Source organism: Artemia sp. Qi Xiang Cuo, chromosome 4 (assembly GCF_049724085.1).
Source record: "Artemia sp. Qi Xiang Cuo chromosome 4, ASM4972408v1, whole genome shotgun sequence".
Taxonomy (NCBI): Eukaryota; Metazoa; Arthropoda; class Branchiopoda; order Anostraca; family Artemiidae; genus Artemia; species Artemia sp. Qi Xiang Cuo.
In genome coordinates, this window is record NC_142797.1 from 29,031,876 (window position 1) to 29,049,963 (window position 18,088).

Below are 18,088 nucleotides of genomic sequence, written 5' to 3' on the forward strand. Positions count from 1 at the left end.
TTAAAATCGGAAGAGAGTGCAGTATCTGACGACTAAAAGCTGTGGCTTCCATGCACTACTATATTTTGTTTTCCGATGTCGCAGCGATATTTACAAGCAGTTTCTCAACATTTCACAAGACAATCCACGTCTGGATGACTTTATGGTGGAAAATATCCTATCAGACTTGTACAATAATGGTTTTAGTGCCCTACGAGTAAAGTGATTAAAAAATGTATGTGAATTTGCTTATTAATAAATGAAAAATGTATATACAACAATGTCTTTATTCTTGACTTTAGATTTCTTCTTCTTCGGTGTATAGGCAACTGTCGTGAACCGCTAATGCTGGTAGATCATTTGAATTCACTGTATATTAGTCTTGATTGGCTGCAAAGTCAGGGTCACATTTTCTACAGTATAATCTAACTTCATTCTTGTCATATCTCTTTGCATAGTCAATGATACTATTTGCATTCATATTATGAAATTCATGTGTTTCAATCTGTCTATTTGAAGCCATATCAAATACAGTGTTTTCAAATGGTGAATCACATTCGTTAACTGCCGAATAAAAATCACTAGGTTTATAGTCATAATAGGCAGTGTCATCACAACGATGACGTAGAAACCAAATTGTATTATTACCCCAACAGTTGAATCGTAGACCAGATTCTTCCTCCCAAAATAATTTAAATCCACGACGATACCAATTTCGTAGAAATAAACTAAAATCATGTTTGGGATTCTTTCCAATCATACCGAGGTAAGTATTCTCCCACTGATCACATTTTTCATAATGGCAATTGGAGCATAGATGTCCTCTAGGGTGAGAGTCACAAATCCCTTCAAGACAAGAATTACATCCTTTAATTTGTACTGCATATCCACTATGTAATTTACAAGGATTGTATAATTTGTACTTTTCATTATAGTCATCAATAATTGTATAATTCTCACATAATGACCAACTGCCAAGAGTGTACATGCATAATGGACATGTATAGAACATTTTTTTTTGGTTTTCGATGTCAACTCTCTCACAGCTAAAACGAAACTGATCCTCGTTCGATAAATTCAGAGGGAGGAATGGTGAGAGGAGTAACTCTGTGACGCTGCCTCTTTCGAAGAGGGGGGCATCTAAATTGAATCTATGGCAATGTTTTCAAAAGTATATCCACGATATTATTCTGCTTTGTTTCGATTAATATATCAATAAATTGAGTATAAACATTTGAGTCACATTTTAAAAGTTTCATACAATAGTCAAATGGGGGAGAATCAGTTTTCATTATATTGTCAAGTGTTTTCTGTGAGAATATCTTCCGTTGAAGGGATAACTCAAGAAAATCATTATCCAGAATCAAATGTTTTTCCATAATAGCAAGATTCGATCTAATTCTCTGTTTCTCAAATTTATTAATTTTTTAATCCTATCACTCTCACTGCTGACTCTAGACTGACCATGATTCGTTCTACTTAATCTAACAAAAAGAAAGGGAACATTTTCAATTTCAAAAAAATTTTATTGTAGAATTACAACAATAACATTACACATGTACAATTAGCGATATAGCTTATTGTCTTCGATATGCTTCACTATTGCCTTTTTTTGCACTTTGAAGTCCATTCACATGCGCTATATCAACTTTTGCAGCGAAGCATAATTGATCCTCCATTTTAAATTTTCTCGAAGATATCACATATCTTGCATGTACTTCATCCTATTCCAGACAAAGCCGTGATCCTCTCGTGATTTTCAGCGCAATGTTTGGTGCTCTTGTATAATTGCTACCAACTTTGCTATCAACTTCTAATAGTGTAAGCATTCCACTCATTATTACAAATATATCCTAATGAGTAAGGTCAAACTGTTCTCACTCCTTGAACTCTATTCACACATTAATAAAAACTATAGCAAAAATCCTTTCCTTATATTCTTTACAATCATCTCCCGTTAATATTTCCGACTCCCTGATTGGCTTAGAAAGAGACACGTGATCTTGTCTCGTTAGCGGATCAATAGACTTAGAAACAACAAACGTATTGACCTAGAAAGAGGTGTCATTGACTCTGTCCCGTAAGCGGATAGGTAATCCAGCAATTGATGATGTGAGCTTATGTTGACATTAAAGAAACACCCAGCAATTGTTGTTTACATCCAAGAAACATCCATCAATTGTTGTTGACATCCAAGATACATTCATCAACAGTGAGAAAAACCATTAAAAAACATCCTCAGTGAGAAAAGCCATAAAAAGATGCATAAATTATGTAGGTTCCGGAGTAATGCCTGGCTCCCTACTTACCACCCCAGCCGTAAAAGACAAAGGGACGCTACAAAACTCGAGGCTAAGATCATAAAATGGTCAGAAGAAGAGGAAGAAGAGAGATCGGAATAGAGAATAAAATAGAGAACTATTTTATTTTAATTTGCACAAAATAGATCCTTGTAGCCACTAGGATCCAACTATACTAGCCTACACTTTAACGATTTTGAAGCCAATCTGACCAAGTCTATAAAAAGGGTGTCCGGCTAATTCCTCCACATAACGATTCCTCCAGAAATTTACCACTGTGGAGAATTAACCATGGAAAATTACCCGCCACTGCCAATTCTCACCCTCCTCCCGTAGACAATTACAGCATGAAAATTCCACCCGTATGAAAAATTCCACCCGTATTTGAAATTGCGCATTTAAAGGGAGAGAGAGATAACTGAACAGAATGAATAATTGCAGGGGTTTCGTCAAATTCTACATCTATTCCAAAAAATACTGGTAGATTATATGGTGTAGAATATCCTATAGTATTTGCTTCATATTCTTCATTTTTCTTTTGAGTTACTCATTTGAAGGCTTAGTGGATGTGTTCTCGACCGCAAAGGGTGACTTGGTTTTATATACTATTGACGTCGGTGCTAGACCAAGTCTACGGGAAGCAACTGCTCGTACATCTTTAGCCCAGTCTTTATCTCTGCGCACTTCCATTAAAGGGTAGCCCTTCTACAGTTACCACTAATTTCATATTTCCACGTTATGTCCTTTGATATTTATATTACCCTTGATAACTCAACCCCCGAGAACACACACAAAAATTACTGCAGGAAATCCTACATCTTATACTCTACTTATGTTTTGGAATACAGGTTGAATAATCCCAAAATAACTTTTTTTCTTCATTTTCTTTATTTATCATACTTGCCCTTTTGCTGTATTTTTACTTGTTAGGGAAATTTTCCGGGGTTAATAGATTACGACAGAATTTTCTGCAAAGAGAACTGTTCATGAGGGGGGGGGGATTTTTGTGAGGAACTGTTCACAATCAGAAAATTATTTGGAGGAATCAGCCTAGAGCCATAACAAAACGGTAAAGGGCGGAGAAAATATAAAAAAAAGCATTATTACTAGTTTTTATTTTAAGGGGCTAAAATTTTGATAATAAACAAAAGATTACAAAGACAAAAGGAATTCTCTGGTATTACAATTAGTATAAGTAATATTCAGTATATAATACTACAAGTAATATAAATTAATATAAGTAATATTCAGGGTAAAGTAATGCAGCTTTTCTAGCACGATTTATTAACAACCAAACATAAAGTTCGTCTTTCATTTGATTACAGGGAGTCAAAGAGCAAGAGAAAATCTCAATTTTCCCCAGAATTTTACAATTTTGTCTAGAAGGAATAAACTTTTAGTTTCTCCATTGTTTCTTGATTTTTTAAGTTTATCATATATTTCTATTGCTTTTTCCAAGTGAAGGTGATAGATGGCGCTGAATTATTTCTTCACAGATTTTTGAGGTCCTTCTATTCTATAAACTGGTCTATGACAATAAGAAAGAAAATGAGGACATGAGCAATAGGTATTTAGATGACTATAATCAATTCTTTAGTTCAGATGTTGAAAATTTGTCAGTTTTTTCCACAATTAAAAAAAATTGCTACAATTTAATTTCTTAAATCAGCATATTGAGGATTGACATTGTGTTCTCGTGCTCGAATAATAATCAACAGTCTTTATTGTTGCTGGTATGAGAAAACTTCGGACAAGTTTAATAGTTATACCCTTTTGTTTCATTTTGTAATTACTGTAAATTTTTATTTTTCAGTCTCTTAAAGCTTTTAAACCTTTACCGCTTGGAAGATCTGAAAGAAAAGTGGTGGACAGAAAATCCTAATAAAGCAGAATGTCCTCCAGACGTTTCTGTTACCGAAGGAATCTCTATCGAAAATATTGGTAAATATGATTTTTTTTTTTTTAAAAAAATGACCTCGTGCAATACGCTTTATGCTGTTGTTATGCTGTTTTGTGGTTTTACCATTGAAAATGCCTTTTTTTGGTATTTTCAATAGGAAACGTTGAAAAATACAAATTTTACCCTCCCTTGATTTTAAAACAACGTTTTGTCACCATCCTCCAAATCTTCGTGAACTGAAGCCACTGACACTAGGCTTCGTCAATCACTACCAAAGATAGATAAATACGGGTGTAAAGTATAAATACCGCACACAATGAAATATCTTTAGCTGAACTGGCCAGCCATGATAAAAGACAACAAAGAGAGGAAAAAATCAATGAAAAACATAAAAACGAGATTACGGCCAGTAGAGAGAAAAGATGAAAAACTAAAACAACGTGGATATTAATAGTGTGACTTGACTTAAGTCCCATCCGTCCTTGAAGGTCGTCTTGCGGCCTCTTTCTTAGTAATAGTGTGGATGTGCCTTTTGTATGCTTCACGGTATTCTTTTAGGCGAAGAAGGTCTGAGAGGCGGTGAGGTGCAAAGTGTGATTTCTATTAATTTGAACCCTACAAGGAAATATACAAGAAAGTGTGTGTTTTTTCAACTGTACAAGACCTGTCTGGCAGGTTTCTGAGGCAACACCTATTGTCAAGACCAATTAGAGACGATGGATACGGAGGGTACTTAATATAAGATGACTCAATAAATAATGTTTCCACTAACGATAAAGCCAAGCCGGACATGTTTCTGAGTCAAAACTTGTCAAACAGATTAATAACCTCTAGCTTAAAAGTATCTTGCATCTTTTCAGGATTGGTTAGGTATGCGTCGCGGCTAATTAGAGAATGAAGAATGGAATGGTACAGTCAGAATTGTTTTAACTTGAAAGCTAACTCAATTTGCGAAAAGTTATACGATTTGCATAACTCTGCTCTGAATGATCTTAATTGATGATTGAATAATAGGGATATAACAGAGCTCGATAATATTCTTTATTTTTAATTGGATTGTATGAAAGTGCTAAAAGGGTTAAACTGCTTATCAGTTAAGGTAAGTCCGAGGGGATGGTAACTCTTATGCAATTTAATATAAATTTGAAATAACATCATTTATATCAATCTATAGAAACGGTTAGCGATGACAAGAAGATTTTGTGACTTAACTTGGCTTTACTTCTTGGCTGCGTCCTGTATAATACACAAGTACAAATTGAGGAGTGTTGGCAATATAAAATATGCTTAGCATTGGAGTATGCTAAAAAGTTGAAACTAATAGAGTCGTAGGTACCACGAAGGCCTTGTGACGACCTAGCTTTACTTCTCGGCTGTGTTCCTTATAATTCACAAGTGCCATTTGAGCAGTACTGTCAATATAAAATATGCTTTAGCATTGGAATATGCTAAAAAGTTGAAACTAATAGAGCCGTAGGTGCCAAGAAAAGATCACGTGACTTGACTTAGCTTTACTTCTTGGCTATGGTCACTACAACAGACAACTAAATAATGTTGGATGTTGGTGAAAATATGTTTTAGCATTGGAGTATGCTAAAAGGTTGAAATTAATAGTTATAGATGCTAAGAAAAGAATTTTAATATAGAAATTCAGAACAATCCTTAGAAATCCATAAAAATCAACTAGTGAGATGGTTATAGATTTTAACCATCAAGGCCCGCAACCACCAATGACCCTGGCCACCAAGGACCTCAATCTCCAAAGGCCCCTGTCCCCAACCTCCAAGGGGCCCCCTATCTCCAACTTTTTGGCCCATTCCCCCTTTTTTTTATTTTTTTTATTTTATTTTTTAACATGGTAATTTTTTCAACTTTTTTCACATGTCTTATAATGATATGAAACATGCTTAAAAATTAAAAAATTTCAAAACATTAAAAATTAAATTTAAAAATTTAATATTTTCCAAATTCAAAATGAGAATTACATAGATATGTTATTCGTAACTTTTACTATTAGAAAAATAATGTTTGTAGGAGCACTTTTTTTACTTAATTTTTGGACTTAGAAAATTATGCAAATTTATTTTTTACGAATCTTAAATTGACATAAAATATGCCATCGGCTGTACAAATCTTATTCTATGCTTGCTCTTAGATACGAAGCGGCTTTCCCAGTGGTACTCTATGGGTAGTTATCGATACTACCTAGTTTATTATGCGTATTAAATCAGTAATTTTCTTACATTAGAAGGATAAACACTTGCATCACATTTTAAAAAAATGAACATTAATTATTCGACGAAAGTGTGTGCACACGATAAAATCTTCGTTGCGTTGAATGCTGACCGAGATCAGTATTTGACCTATTAAACAAGCACTAGTGGTAACACTATAGGAAATGTATGCTTGGGTTGTCATGACACTGAGATTTTAGATTTCTTTGGAGTACCCAAGAATTTCCATTGTACAAATGCTGCATATGCGAGAGTGAAATCTCCAGAGATGATAGTGCTCAAAGAGAATGTCAACATAAAAATAATAGTTGATGAAGAGGGGTATCCTCTTGCTCGAGGTTCTAGTAACAAGTTACCTACTGATACATCCTATTGCCCTCGTCCTGGCATTAGAATTCAAATGAATGCAAAGGGAAAATGAATGACCTACCACTGCAATAATGTCATAAATCATATCTTGTCTAGATGCCAGAACTGTTACCTCTGTAAAAATAATATAATAACAAACAGTGAAATCAAAGGCAGAATAAAAAGGGAATTGGCATAAAATGTCATCAATGAATATAAAGATGAACTGATTGAGAACCAAGCACAAATAAGCATTGTTACTACTATTGATCATATAGTCAATTAACCAAATAATACCAAAGACGAAATGCATATTGAACCTTTAGGTGACACCCCAGTAAAAACTGTGTATGACTCAAAATGGAATAATGATTACTCTAATAGTTATGAACTAAGAGATGACAATAGCTACAGTATCAAGAGGGAACATGATGAACTATTTTATGGAAGAGATTCAAAATATTCAAAGTTGTTGAGTGATAATAATAATGTATGTAACATATTTTTTATATTAATATTCTACATCTCGTTATTTCAATAAAAATACTTTATGCATTACTTTGTTATGTTTCCATTATTTTTAGGATACACTTACAATCTAAACATTTTTAATAAAGTTGGGTATATTCTTCAGAAATAAGAACTTCCATGTTTAAAATACATCTGTTTTTACTAATATGACTTGATATTTTGCTAAAGTTATTTTTTAATTTTCAGAAATAAGAACATCCACGTTTAAAATACATCTGATTTTATTAATAATATTTGATTTTTGAATAAAATTGGGTTATTGTTTCAGAAATAAGAACATCCATGATTAAAATACATACTTTATAATAAAGTTAGGTTCTAGTTTTTAGAAATAAGAACATCCACGTTTAAAATACATCTGACTTTACTAATAATAATATTTGATTTTTTAATAAAATTGGGCTATAGATTTCAGAAATTACAACTTCCACGTTTTAAATACATCTCATTTTATTAATAATAATAACATTTGATTTTTTAATAAAATTGGCTTATAGTTTTCAGAAATAAGAACATCCACGTTTAAAATACATCTAATTTTAATAATAATTAATTGAAAAACTTTTTCTAGAAAATGAGTTTTTCAAAGGAAAGTAAAGAACTCCATTAAACAAAAAATGAACAAAAATACAATCAAATAATCTACCAAGCACGAAACTACCACAAATCAGCATCGGTAAATAAAGCAAACCCAAAACAAAATTGGCGCTTTACTGAAAAAATATAAGTATTTATACTTTTATAACTTTAATAAATTAAATAATATTAACATTTTGATTACTAAATATCAGTATATGTATATTAAAAATACAATGCACATCCATTCATCCATACAGAGAGAGATGAATTAAGTTAGGTTCATTTAGGTTCACTTATCGTGACGCCACGAAAAGTGAACCTAAATGAACCTAAATTTTTGTATGTCTCTCTCACTAGACCCCTGAACTTGAGTTGGTATGCTTCCGTCTATAACTGAAGGTGATAAGAGGGCAGCAGATCTGGTAGTGAAAATGTGTAAGTATCCTTAGTTTTTTAGATGTGAATAAAGCTATTTAACCCCAGGTACTCGGGTTGTCTATTGTAACTTAACCTAAATGAATCTAACTTAAAAGTAGTTGACTTAATTTCACCTAGCCTAGTGATGATATGACAGCCATATAAGGGAAATGATATAATACTGTCTATTGAAAAGTATTGCAATGAATTAGGGTATGCAGAAAGGTTCTTATATCTGAAAACTAAAACCCCAGATTATTAAAAATTCAGATATTATTAATATAATCAGTTGTATTTTAAAAGTTGATGTTCTTTTTTCTGAAAAGTAAAACCCGACTTCTTAAAAAAAGTCAAATACTATTAATAAAATCAGATGTATTTAAAACATGCATGTTCTTATGGATGTTCTTATTTCCGAAAACTATAACCTAACTTTATTAAAAATCAAATATTATTCATAAAATCAGATGTATTTTAAACGTGGATGTTCATCTTTCTGAAAACTAAGACCCAACTTTATTAGAAAATCAAATCAGATGTATTTTAAACGTGGATGTTCTTATTTCTGAAAACAGAAACCCAACTCTATTTTAAAAAGCAAATATTATTATTAAAATCAGAGGTATTTTAAACGTGGATGTTCCTATTTCTGCAAACTAAATCCCAACTTAATTAAAAAGTTAAATATTGTTAATATAATCAGAATAAGATATACTTTAAACATGGATGTTCTTATTTCTGAAAACTAAAACCCAATTTTATTAGAAAAAATAAAGTATTATTAATAAAACAGGATGTATTTTAAACGTGGATGTTCTTATTTCTGAAAACTAAAATTCACCTTTATTAAAAAATCAAATATTATTAATAAAATTCAGATGTATTTTAAACGTTGGTTGTTCTTATTTTCAAAAACTATAACCTAACTTTATTAAAAAATAAAATTTTAATAAAATCAGATGTATTATAAACGTGGATGTTCTTATTTCTGAAAACTAAAACCCTTCTTTACTAAAAAATCAAATATTATTAATACTAAAATCAGATTTATTTTAAACGTGGATGTTCTTATTTCTGAAAACCCAATTTTATTAAAATATTAAATATTATTAATATAATCAGATGTACTTTAAACATGGATCTACTTATTTTTAAAAACTAAAACCCAAGTTTATTAGAAAATCAAATATTATTAATAAAATCAGATGTATTTAAACATGAATGTTCTTATTTCTGAAAAGTAAAACCAAACTTCATTGAAAAATCAAATAATATTACTAAAATCAGATGTATTTTAAACGTGGATGTTGTTATTTCTGAAAACTAAAACCCAACAGTATTAGAAAATCTAATATTATCAATAAAATCAGATGTATTTTATACTTGGATGTTCCTATTTCAAAAAACTAAATCCAACTTTATTCAAAAATAAAATATTATTAATAAAACCAGATGTATTTTAAACCTGGATGTTCTTGTTTCTGAAAACTATAACCCAAATTTTATTAAGAAATCAAATATTATTATTAATATCAGATGTATTTTAAACTTGGACGTTGTTATTTCTGAAAATTAAGACCCAAATTTATTAGAAAATCAAATATTGTCAATAAAATCAGATGTATATTAAACTCGGATGTTCCAATTTCAGAAAACTAAAACCCAACTTTATTCAATATTCAAATATTATTCATAAAATCAGATGTATTTTAAACGTGGATATTCTTATTTCTGAAAACTAAGATTCAGCTTTATTCAAAAATCAAATATCATTAATAAAATCAAAAGTATTTTAAACTTGAATGTTCATTAGTTTTATTTCAGAAAACTAAAACCCAACTTTATTCAAAATTCAAATATTATTAATAAAATCAGATGTATTTTAAACGTGAATGTTCTCATTTCTGAAAACTAAGATTCAGCTTTATTCAAAAATCAAATATCATTAATAAAATCAAAAGTATTTAAAACTTGAATGTTCATATTTCTAAAAACTAAAATCCAACTTTATTGGAAAATCAAATATTATTAATAAAATTAGATGTATTTTAAACTTGAATGTTCATATTTCTGAAAACTAAAATCCAACTTTATTAAAAAATCAGATGTTATTAATAAAATTAGATGTATTTTAAACGTGGATGTTCATATTTCTGAAAACTAAAACCCAACTTTATTAGAAAATCAAATATTATTAATAAAATCAGATATATTTTTAATGTGGATGTTTTTATTTCTGATGGGTGTTCTTATTTATGAAAACTAAACCCCAACCTTATTATAAAAAAATCATATGTTATTAATAAAATCAGATGTATTTTAAACGTGAATTTTCTTATTTCTGAAAACTAAAACCCAAGTCTATTAAAAAATCAGATATTATTAATAAAATCAAATGTATTTAAACGTGGATGTTCTTGTGTCTGAAAACGAAAACCTAACTTTACTAACATATCAAATATTATCAATAAAATCAAATGTATTTTAAACTTGCATGTTGTTATTTCTGAAAACTATAACCCAATTTTATTGAAAAATCAATTATTATTAATAAAATCAGATGTATTTTAAACGTGAGTTTTCTTATTTCTGAAATTTATAACCCAATTTTATTAAAAAATTAAATATTATCAATAAAGTGAAATGGATTTTAAACTTGTATGTTGTTATTTTTGTAAACTGTAAACTAAAACCCAACTTTATTATAAAATCAAATATTATTAATAAAATCAGATGTATTTTGAACGTTTATATTCTTATTTCTGAACAATTATTAAAAATTTAAATATTTTTAGTAAAATCAGATGTATTTTAAACGTGGATATTCTTATTTCTGAAAACTATAACCCAACTTTATTAAAAAATCAAATATTATCAATAAAATCGAATGTATTTTAAACTTAGATCAATTTATTTCTGAAAACTATAACCCAATTTTATTCAAAAATTAAATATTATTAATAAAATCAGATGTATTTAATACGTGGATTTTCTTATTCTTGAAAATTAAGACCTAACTTTATTACAAAAATTAAATATTTTTAATAAAATCAGATGCATTATAAACGTGAATAACCTTATATCTGAAATTATAACTCAATTTTATTAAATAATCAAATATTATTAATAAAATCACATGTATTTTAAACGTGGATATTCTTATTAATGAAAACTAAAACCTAACTTTATTTAAAAATCCAATATTATCAATAAAATCAAATGTATTTTAAACTTGGATGTTGTTATTTCTGAAAACTAGACCCTCACTTCATTATAAAAAACCAAATGTTACTAATAAACTCAGATGGATTTTAAGCGTGGATGTTCTTATCTCTGAAAACTATAACCCAATTTTATTAAAAGTCAAGTATTATCAATAAAACCATATGTATTTTAAACTTGGATATTGTTATTTCTGAAAACTATAACCCAATTTTATTATAAAATCAAATATTATTAATACAGTCAGATGTATTTTAAACGTGGTTGTTCTTATTTCTTAAAACTAAAACCCAGCTTTATTAAAAAATCTAATATTATCAATAAAATCAAATGTATGTCAAATTTGGATGTTGTTATTTCTGAAAACCAAAACCCAAATTTATTAAAAAGGCAAGTACTATTAGCAAAATCAGATGTATTTAAAACATGGATGTTCTTGTTTCTGAAAACTATAACCTAATGTTATTAAGAAATCTAATATTATTATTAATAGAATCAGATGTACTATAAACGTGGATGTTCTTATTTCTGAAAACTAGAACCCAACTTTATTAAAAAGTCAGTCAGATGTATTTTAGGCATGGATGCTCTTATTTCTGAAAACTATAACACAATTTTATTCAAAAATAAAATATTATTAATAAAATCAGAAGTATTTTAAACGCTTATGTTCTTATTTCTGAAAATTAAAACCCAACTTTAGTAAAAAATCAAATAATATTAGAAAAATCAGATATATTTTAAACATGGATTTTCTTAATTCTGAAAGCTATAACCCAAATTTATTAAAAATATTTGACTTGCTAGTGTATCCTAAAAAGAATGGAAATATAACAAAGTAGTGCATAAAGTATGTTCATTGAAATAACGAGATGCAGAATATTAATATTAAAAAATATGTCACAAACATTTTTATACACTATTACTATCATTGAACAACTGTGGACATTTTGAATCTGTTCTATAAAATAGTTCATCATATTCTCTCTTGATACTGTAGCTAATGTCTTCTCTTAGTTCGTAATCAGTAAAATAATCATTAATCCATTTTGAGTCATTCACAATTTTTACTGTGACGTCACCTACAGGTTCAATATGCATTTCGTGTTTGGTATTATTGGGTTCATTGATTATATGATCAATAGTAGTAATAACGTTCATTTGCGTTTAGTTCTCCATCAATTCATCTTTATATTGATTCATGATATTGTCTGCCAATGCCCTTTATGTCCTGCCTGTGATTTCACCGTCTATTATCACATTATTTTTACAGAGGTAACAGTTCAGGCACGTAGACAAGATATGATTTATGACATTAATGCAGCAGCAGGCTTTTCTTTTTCCGTTTGCAGTCCTTTGAATACTAATACCAGAACGAGGGCAATAGGATGTATCAGTACGTAGCTTGTTACTAGAACCAAGAGCAAGAAGATATCCCTCTTCATCAACTATTAGTTTTATGTTGGCATTCTCTTCGACTACTATCATCTCTGGAGATATCACTCTCGCATATCCAGCATTTGTACAATGGAAATTCTTGGGTACTCCAAAGAGATCTAAACTTACAGTGTCATGACAACACAAGCATACATTTCCTATAGTGTTACCGCTAGTGCTTGTTTCATAGTTCAAATAATGATCTTGGTCAGCATTCAACGCAACGATTATTTTATCGTATGCACTCAGTTTTGTGGAATAATTCATCTTTACTTTTTTTTAATGTGATGAAAGTGTTTTTTCTTCCAATGTAAGAAAATTCCTGATTTAATCCGCATAATGAACTAGGTAGTTTCGATAAGTACCCATAGAGTACCACTGTGAAAGCCGCGTGATGTCTAAGAGCAAGCATAGAATAAGATTGGTACAGTCGCAAACATATTTCATGTCATTTTAAGATTCCTAAAAACAATTTGAATAATTTTCTAAGTCCAAAATTTCAGTAAAAAAACATGCTACTACAGACATTATTTTTCTAATAGTAAAAGATACGACTAACATATCTATATCATTCTTATTTTGAATTTGGAAAATATTAAATATGATTTTTTTATTTTTTTGAGTAGGTTTCATGTCATTCTAAGACATGTAAAAAAAGTTGAAAAAATACTATGTTAAAAAAATAAATAAAAAAAGTTCAAAAAAATAATCTTAAAAAATGTAAAAAAATGGGGGAATGGGCCCAAAAAGTTGGAGGGAGGGGGCCCCTTGGAGGTTGAGGAGAGGGCCTTGAAGGTTGAGGTCCTTGGTGGTTCTGGTCATTGGTGGTAAGGATTTCTAAGGATTGTTCTGAATTTCTATATTAAAATTCTTTTCTTAGCATCTATAAATATTAGCTTCGACTTTTTAGCATACTCTAATGCTAAAGCATATTTTCACCCACATCCCACATTATGTAGTTGTCTATTATAGCAACCACCGCCAAGAAGTAAAGCTAAGTCATGTTACGTGATCTTTTCTTGGTGCCTACGGCCTATTAGTTTCAATTTTTTAGCATATTCCAATGCTATAGCATACTTTATATTGACAACACTGCTAAAATGACACTTGTGTATTATACAGAACACAGCCGAGAAGTAAAGCTAGGTCAAGTCACAAGGTCATTTTGGCACCTATGACTCTATTAGTTTCAACTTTAGGATACTCCAATTCTAAGGCATATTTTATATTGGCAACACTGCTCAACTGGTATTTGTGTATTACACAGAATACAGCCAAGAAATAAAGTCAAGTTAAGTCACAAAATCTTCTTGTCATCACTAACCGTTACCATAGATTGATACCAATGATGTTATTTCAAATTTATGTTAAATTGCGTAAGAGTTACCATCCCCTCTGACTTACCTTAACTGACCCTTTTAGAACATTCGTAAAAACCAATTAGAAATAAAGAATATTATTAAGCTCTGTGTCATCCCTGTTATTCAATCACCAATTAAGATCATTCAGAGCAGAGTTATGCAAAGGGTATACCTTTTTGCAAATTGAGTTAGCTTTACGCTAATGATATAAATTTCAAGTTAAAACAATTCTGAATGTAGCATTCCATTCCCCATTGTGTAATTACCCGCGACACATTCCTAACCAAACCTGACAAGATGCAAGATACCTTTAAATAAGAGGTTATTAATCTGTTTGACAAGTTTTGACTCAGAAACATGTCTGGCTTGGCTGTATATTAGTAGAAACATTATTGATCAAGTCATCGTATATTGAGTACCCTCCGTATCTATTGTCTCTGATTGCTCCTGAAAATGGATGTTGCCTCAGAAAACTGTCAGACAGGTCTTGTACAGTTGAAACTGAACACATTTTCTTGTATATTTCTTTGTAGGGTTCAAATATATAGAAAGCACACTACTGATATTTTGCCTGTATGTAAACGAAGCGTATTCAGCACAGAAGAAACAAAGATAAAAACTAAAAAAACTAAAAACAAATAAAACCACCACAAATATTAATAAAATATAATTGTCGCGACTCGTCCACGTAGGTCACAGAAGCTAATAGAGTTACTTCGATGAGAATACCAAAGTAACTGAGTAAAAAAGTATAAGAATGGAAATAAAGTAAATTATTCTGTTTGCGAAATAATGCTATTTTTAGCTATTATTGAATCAATTCCTTTTGGTCTGGTAGTAGTGTTGTAACTGATAAAATTAGTTATGGTAAACTTCGGTATTTTACGTATTTTATCGTAATTTTATGGACCCCCGTAAAATTTATATTTTAACTATTTTACTTAATTTACGTAATTTACGTATTTTACGTAATTTAAGTATTTTACCTATTTTACTGGTATTTTACCGGTATTTTACATATTTTACTTACATATTTTACGACGACTCGCAATTTTCGGAGCACAAAAGTACGAAGAGACTGGCAGAAAAAAGATTGAATCTGATTTTGTTTTGTGTATAGCTATATTCCCCGTTTAAAAGGCGGTCTGTCTGACTTAGCTCTCTTGTTGTCAGAACAACAAAGTGTATTATAGTACAGACAATTGTAATTTTTAAAAGGTAAAATGTTAGCTTACATAAAGTTACATTAGTTCTGTGAACTGTTACAGACAGAAAGGGCTATAAGCAGGATTGACATATGACAAACAAGAAAAAAAAATGATAAAGCTAAATATCCGAAAAAATGAGGGTAATGTCAGCCAGCGGACGAAAAAGAAGCGAAAATGATAGAAGGCAGATATATCATCAGGGGCTTCCACCCAGCTGTCTTACAGTGTTCAAAAAAAGGAAAACTAATCTTTTGAATTAACTGTAACTGACCTAAGAATATATGAAATACTATTCATCAATTAGATTAGGCAAGAATTCTTCACTAAGTGATTGACCTAGCATGTCTACTGACCTAATCAAACAGTTCACGGTAACGAACTGTAAGTAAGGAGCGACCTGGCTCAATAGTAACCGAAACTCTAAAAAACTGAACTTTGATACCAGTAGATATATCAAAAGAATCGGATTTTTATGCTGATTTTAAATATATAAGTTTCATCAAATTTAGTCTAACCCATCAAAAGTTACGAGCCTGAAAAGTTTGCCTTATTTTCAAAAAGAGGGAAATTATTTGCCCCTTTTTTTGAAAATAAGGCAAACTTTTCAGGAAATACTCCCTAAAAGCCATAGAATACTAATGAAAATCAAACCATCCAATTCAGAGTAACAGAAAACCCTTCTGCAGATGTTTCAAGCTCCTATCTGCAAAAATGTGGAATTTTGTATTTTTTGCGAGAAGAATGATCACGGATGCGTGTTTATTTTTTTTTTTTTTCCCCGTGGTTTATCGTATCGATCCAGTAGTCCTATAATATAATGAGAGGGCTCATTCGAACGTGAATTAAAAGTCCTAGTGCCCTTTTTAAGTGACAAAAAAAATTGGAGGGCAACTTGGCCCCCTCCCACGCTCATTGTTTTTTCAAAGTCACCCAATAAAAATTTTGAGATTGCCATTTTGTTCAGCATAGTCGAAAATATAATAAATATGTCATTGAGGATGACTTAATCCCCCACAGGTCCCGGGGGAAGGGATGCAAGTTATGAACTTTGCCTATTGTTTACATATAGTATTGGTTATTGGGAAGTATACATATGTTTTCAGGAGGGAATTTTCTGGGTGTAGGGGGGTCGGAGGAGGGGATTAAGTTGGGGAATCTTTCCATAGAGGATGTTTCCTTGGGGGTAGGGACATACCTATGAAGGGGGTGCCGGATTTCCCATCATTATTTAAAAACGATTAGAAATTCAATAAAAAAAACAAGTTTTTTCTACTGAAAGTAAGGAGCAACATTAAAACTTAAAACGAACAGAAATTATTGCGTATATGAAGGGGTTCTCCCCCTAGTCAACACATCGCTCTATACGCTGAAGTTTTTTTTAGTACTTTCAAAAGAGCTATTTATTCTATTTACACGGCCTTTGTGAATCGAACAAAATTCGAACTTTAGCGTAAAGAGCGAGGTATTGACTATGGGGCGAACCCCCTCATATACGAAATAATTTGAGGGATATTTTATTTTGTAATAGTTACCCAATTAAGTTCACTGTTAAAATTATAGAAAATAGACGTATTAAACATAATAGTAAGGTATTTAGAGTTTGGCAGTATTCAGAATTATATGTGTCTAAAAGCTTCATTTTTTTGCCATATGTACCTGGTTTGGGAGATAAGCTTAAACGAATTTTGCATAAATATAACATTAATACATGTTTCCAATCGTCGAGACCATAGATAGTTTCCTTAATTCTGGAAAGGATTTGACTCGGGGAAGTATAGTAAGTGGGGTGTATAAGATTCCTTGTTCTTGTGGGAAGTTCAATATTTGGTAGAAATCACCAACAATTTCTTGAAAGATTTATTGAGCATCTCAACTCAATAGAAAAAACTCTACAATTCAGCAAGCCTCCTGAAACTTTTGTTTTGGCTTTGGCTGAACAAATTTTCTTTCGTCCTGAATATTTTGTACAATTTGATGAAGCCGTGGCTATTTCTAATGATAGAGGTTTTCTCAGTGGGCGAGGGAGGCTATAGAAATAAAAACCATATGTCTGCTAATCTTTCAATAAATAGAGCTACGGGAAATTTAAACATTGACCCAATTTATAATATTCTTTTGAAATATGAACCAATAGCTAATAAAGGAATTAAGATTATAAAATCACCTGGGCTACCAGACCAAAAAGAATTGCTTCAACAGTAGCTAACAATAGGATTATTTCGTAACAGAATAATTAACATCAGTTTCATTTTTATATTTTTTTACTCAGTTGCTTTGGTGTTCTCATAGAAGTAACTCTGTTAGCTTTAGTGACCTTCGTGGATCAGTTGCGACAATTGCATTTTATTAATATTGGTGATGGTTTTTATTTGATTTTAGTTTTTTATCTTTATTTCTTCTGTGCTGAAGACGCCTCGTTTACATACATGCGAAATATCCACGTCGTTTTAGTTTTTCATCTTTTCTATCCACTGCCCGCAGTCTCGTTTTGTGGTTTTTTTATTGAATTTTTTCTCTCTTTGTTGTTTTTTGAATGCACACAATATCCTAATGCTTTTTTTTTAATTAGCTG

At 30.6% G+C, this 18,088-nt stretch overlaps 1 protein-coding gene across 1 annotated transcript in view; it reads left to right on the forward strand.

Annotated features, from left to right (window-relative positions):
- LOC148952962 (ionotropic receptor 25a-like) overlaps positions 1-18,088 on the forward strand; it is a 663,783-nt gene that overhangs the window by 601,013 nt on the left and 44,682 nt on the right. The window contains exon 17 of the mRNA XM_089088207.1: positions 4,093-4,220. Coding sequence (XP_088944333.1) covers positions 4,093-4,220 — 128 coding nt within the window. The remainder of the gene's footprint in view (positions 1-4,092; positions 4,221-18,088) is intronic.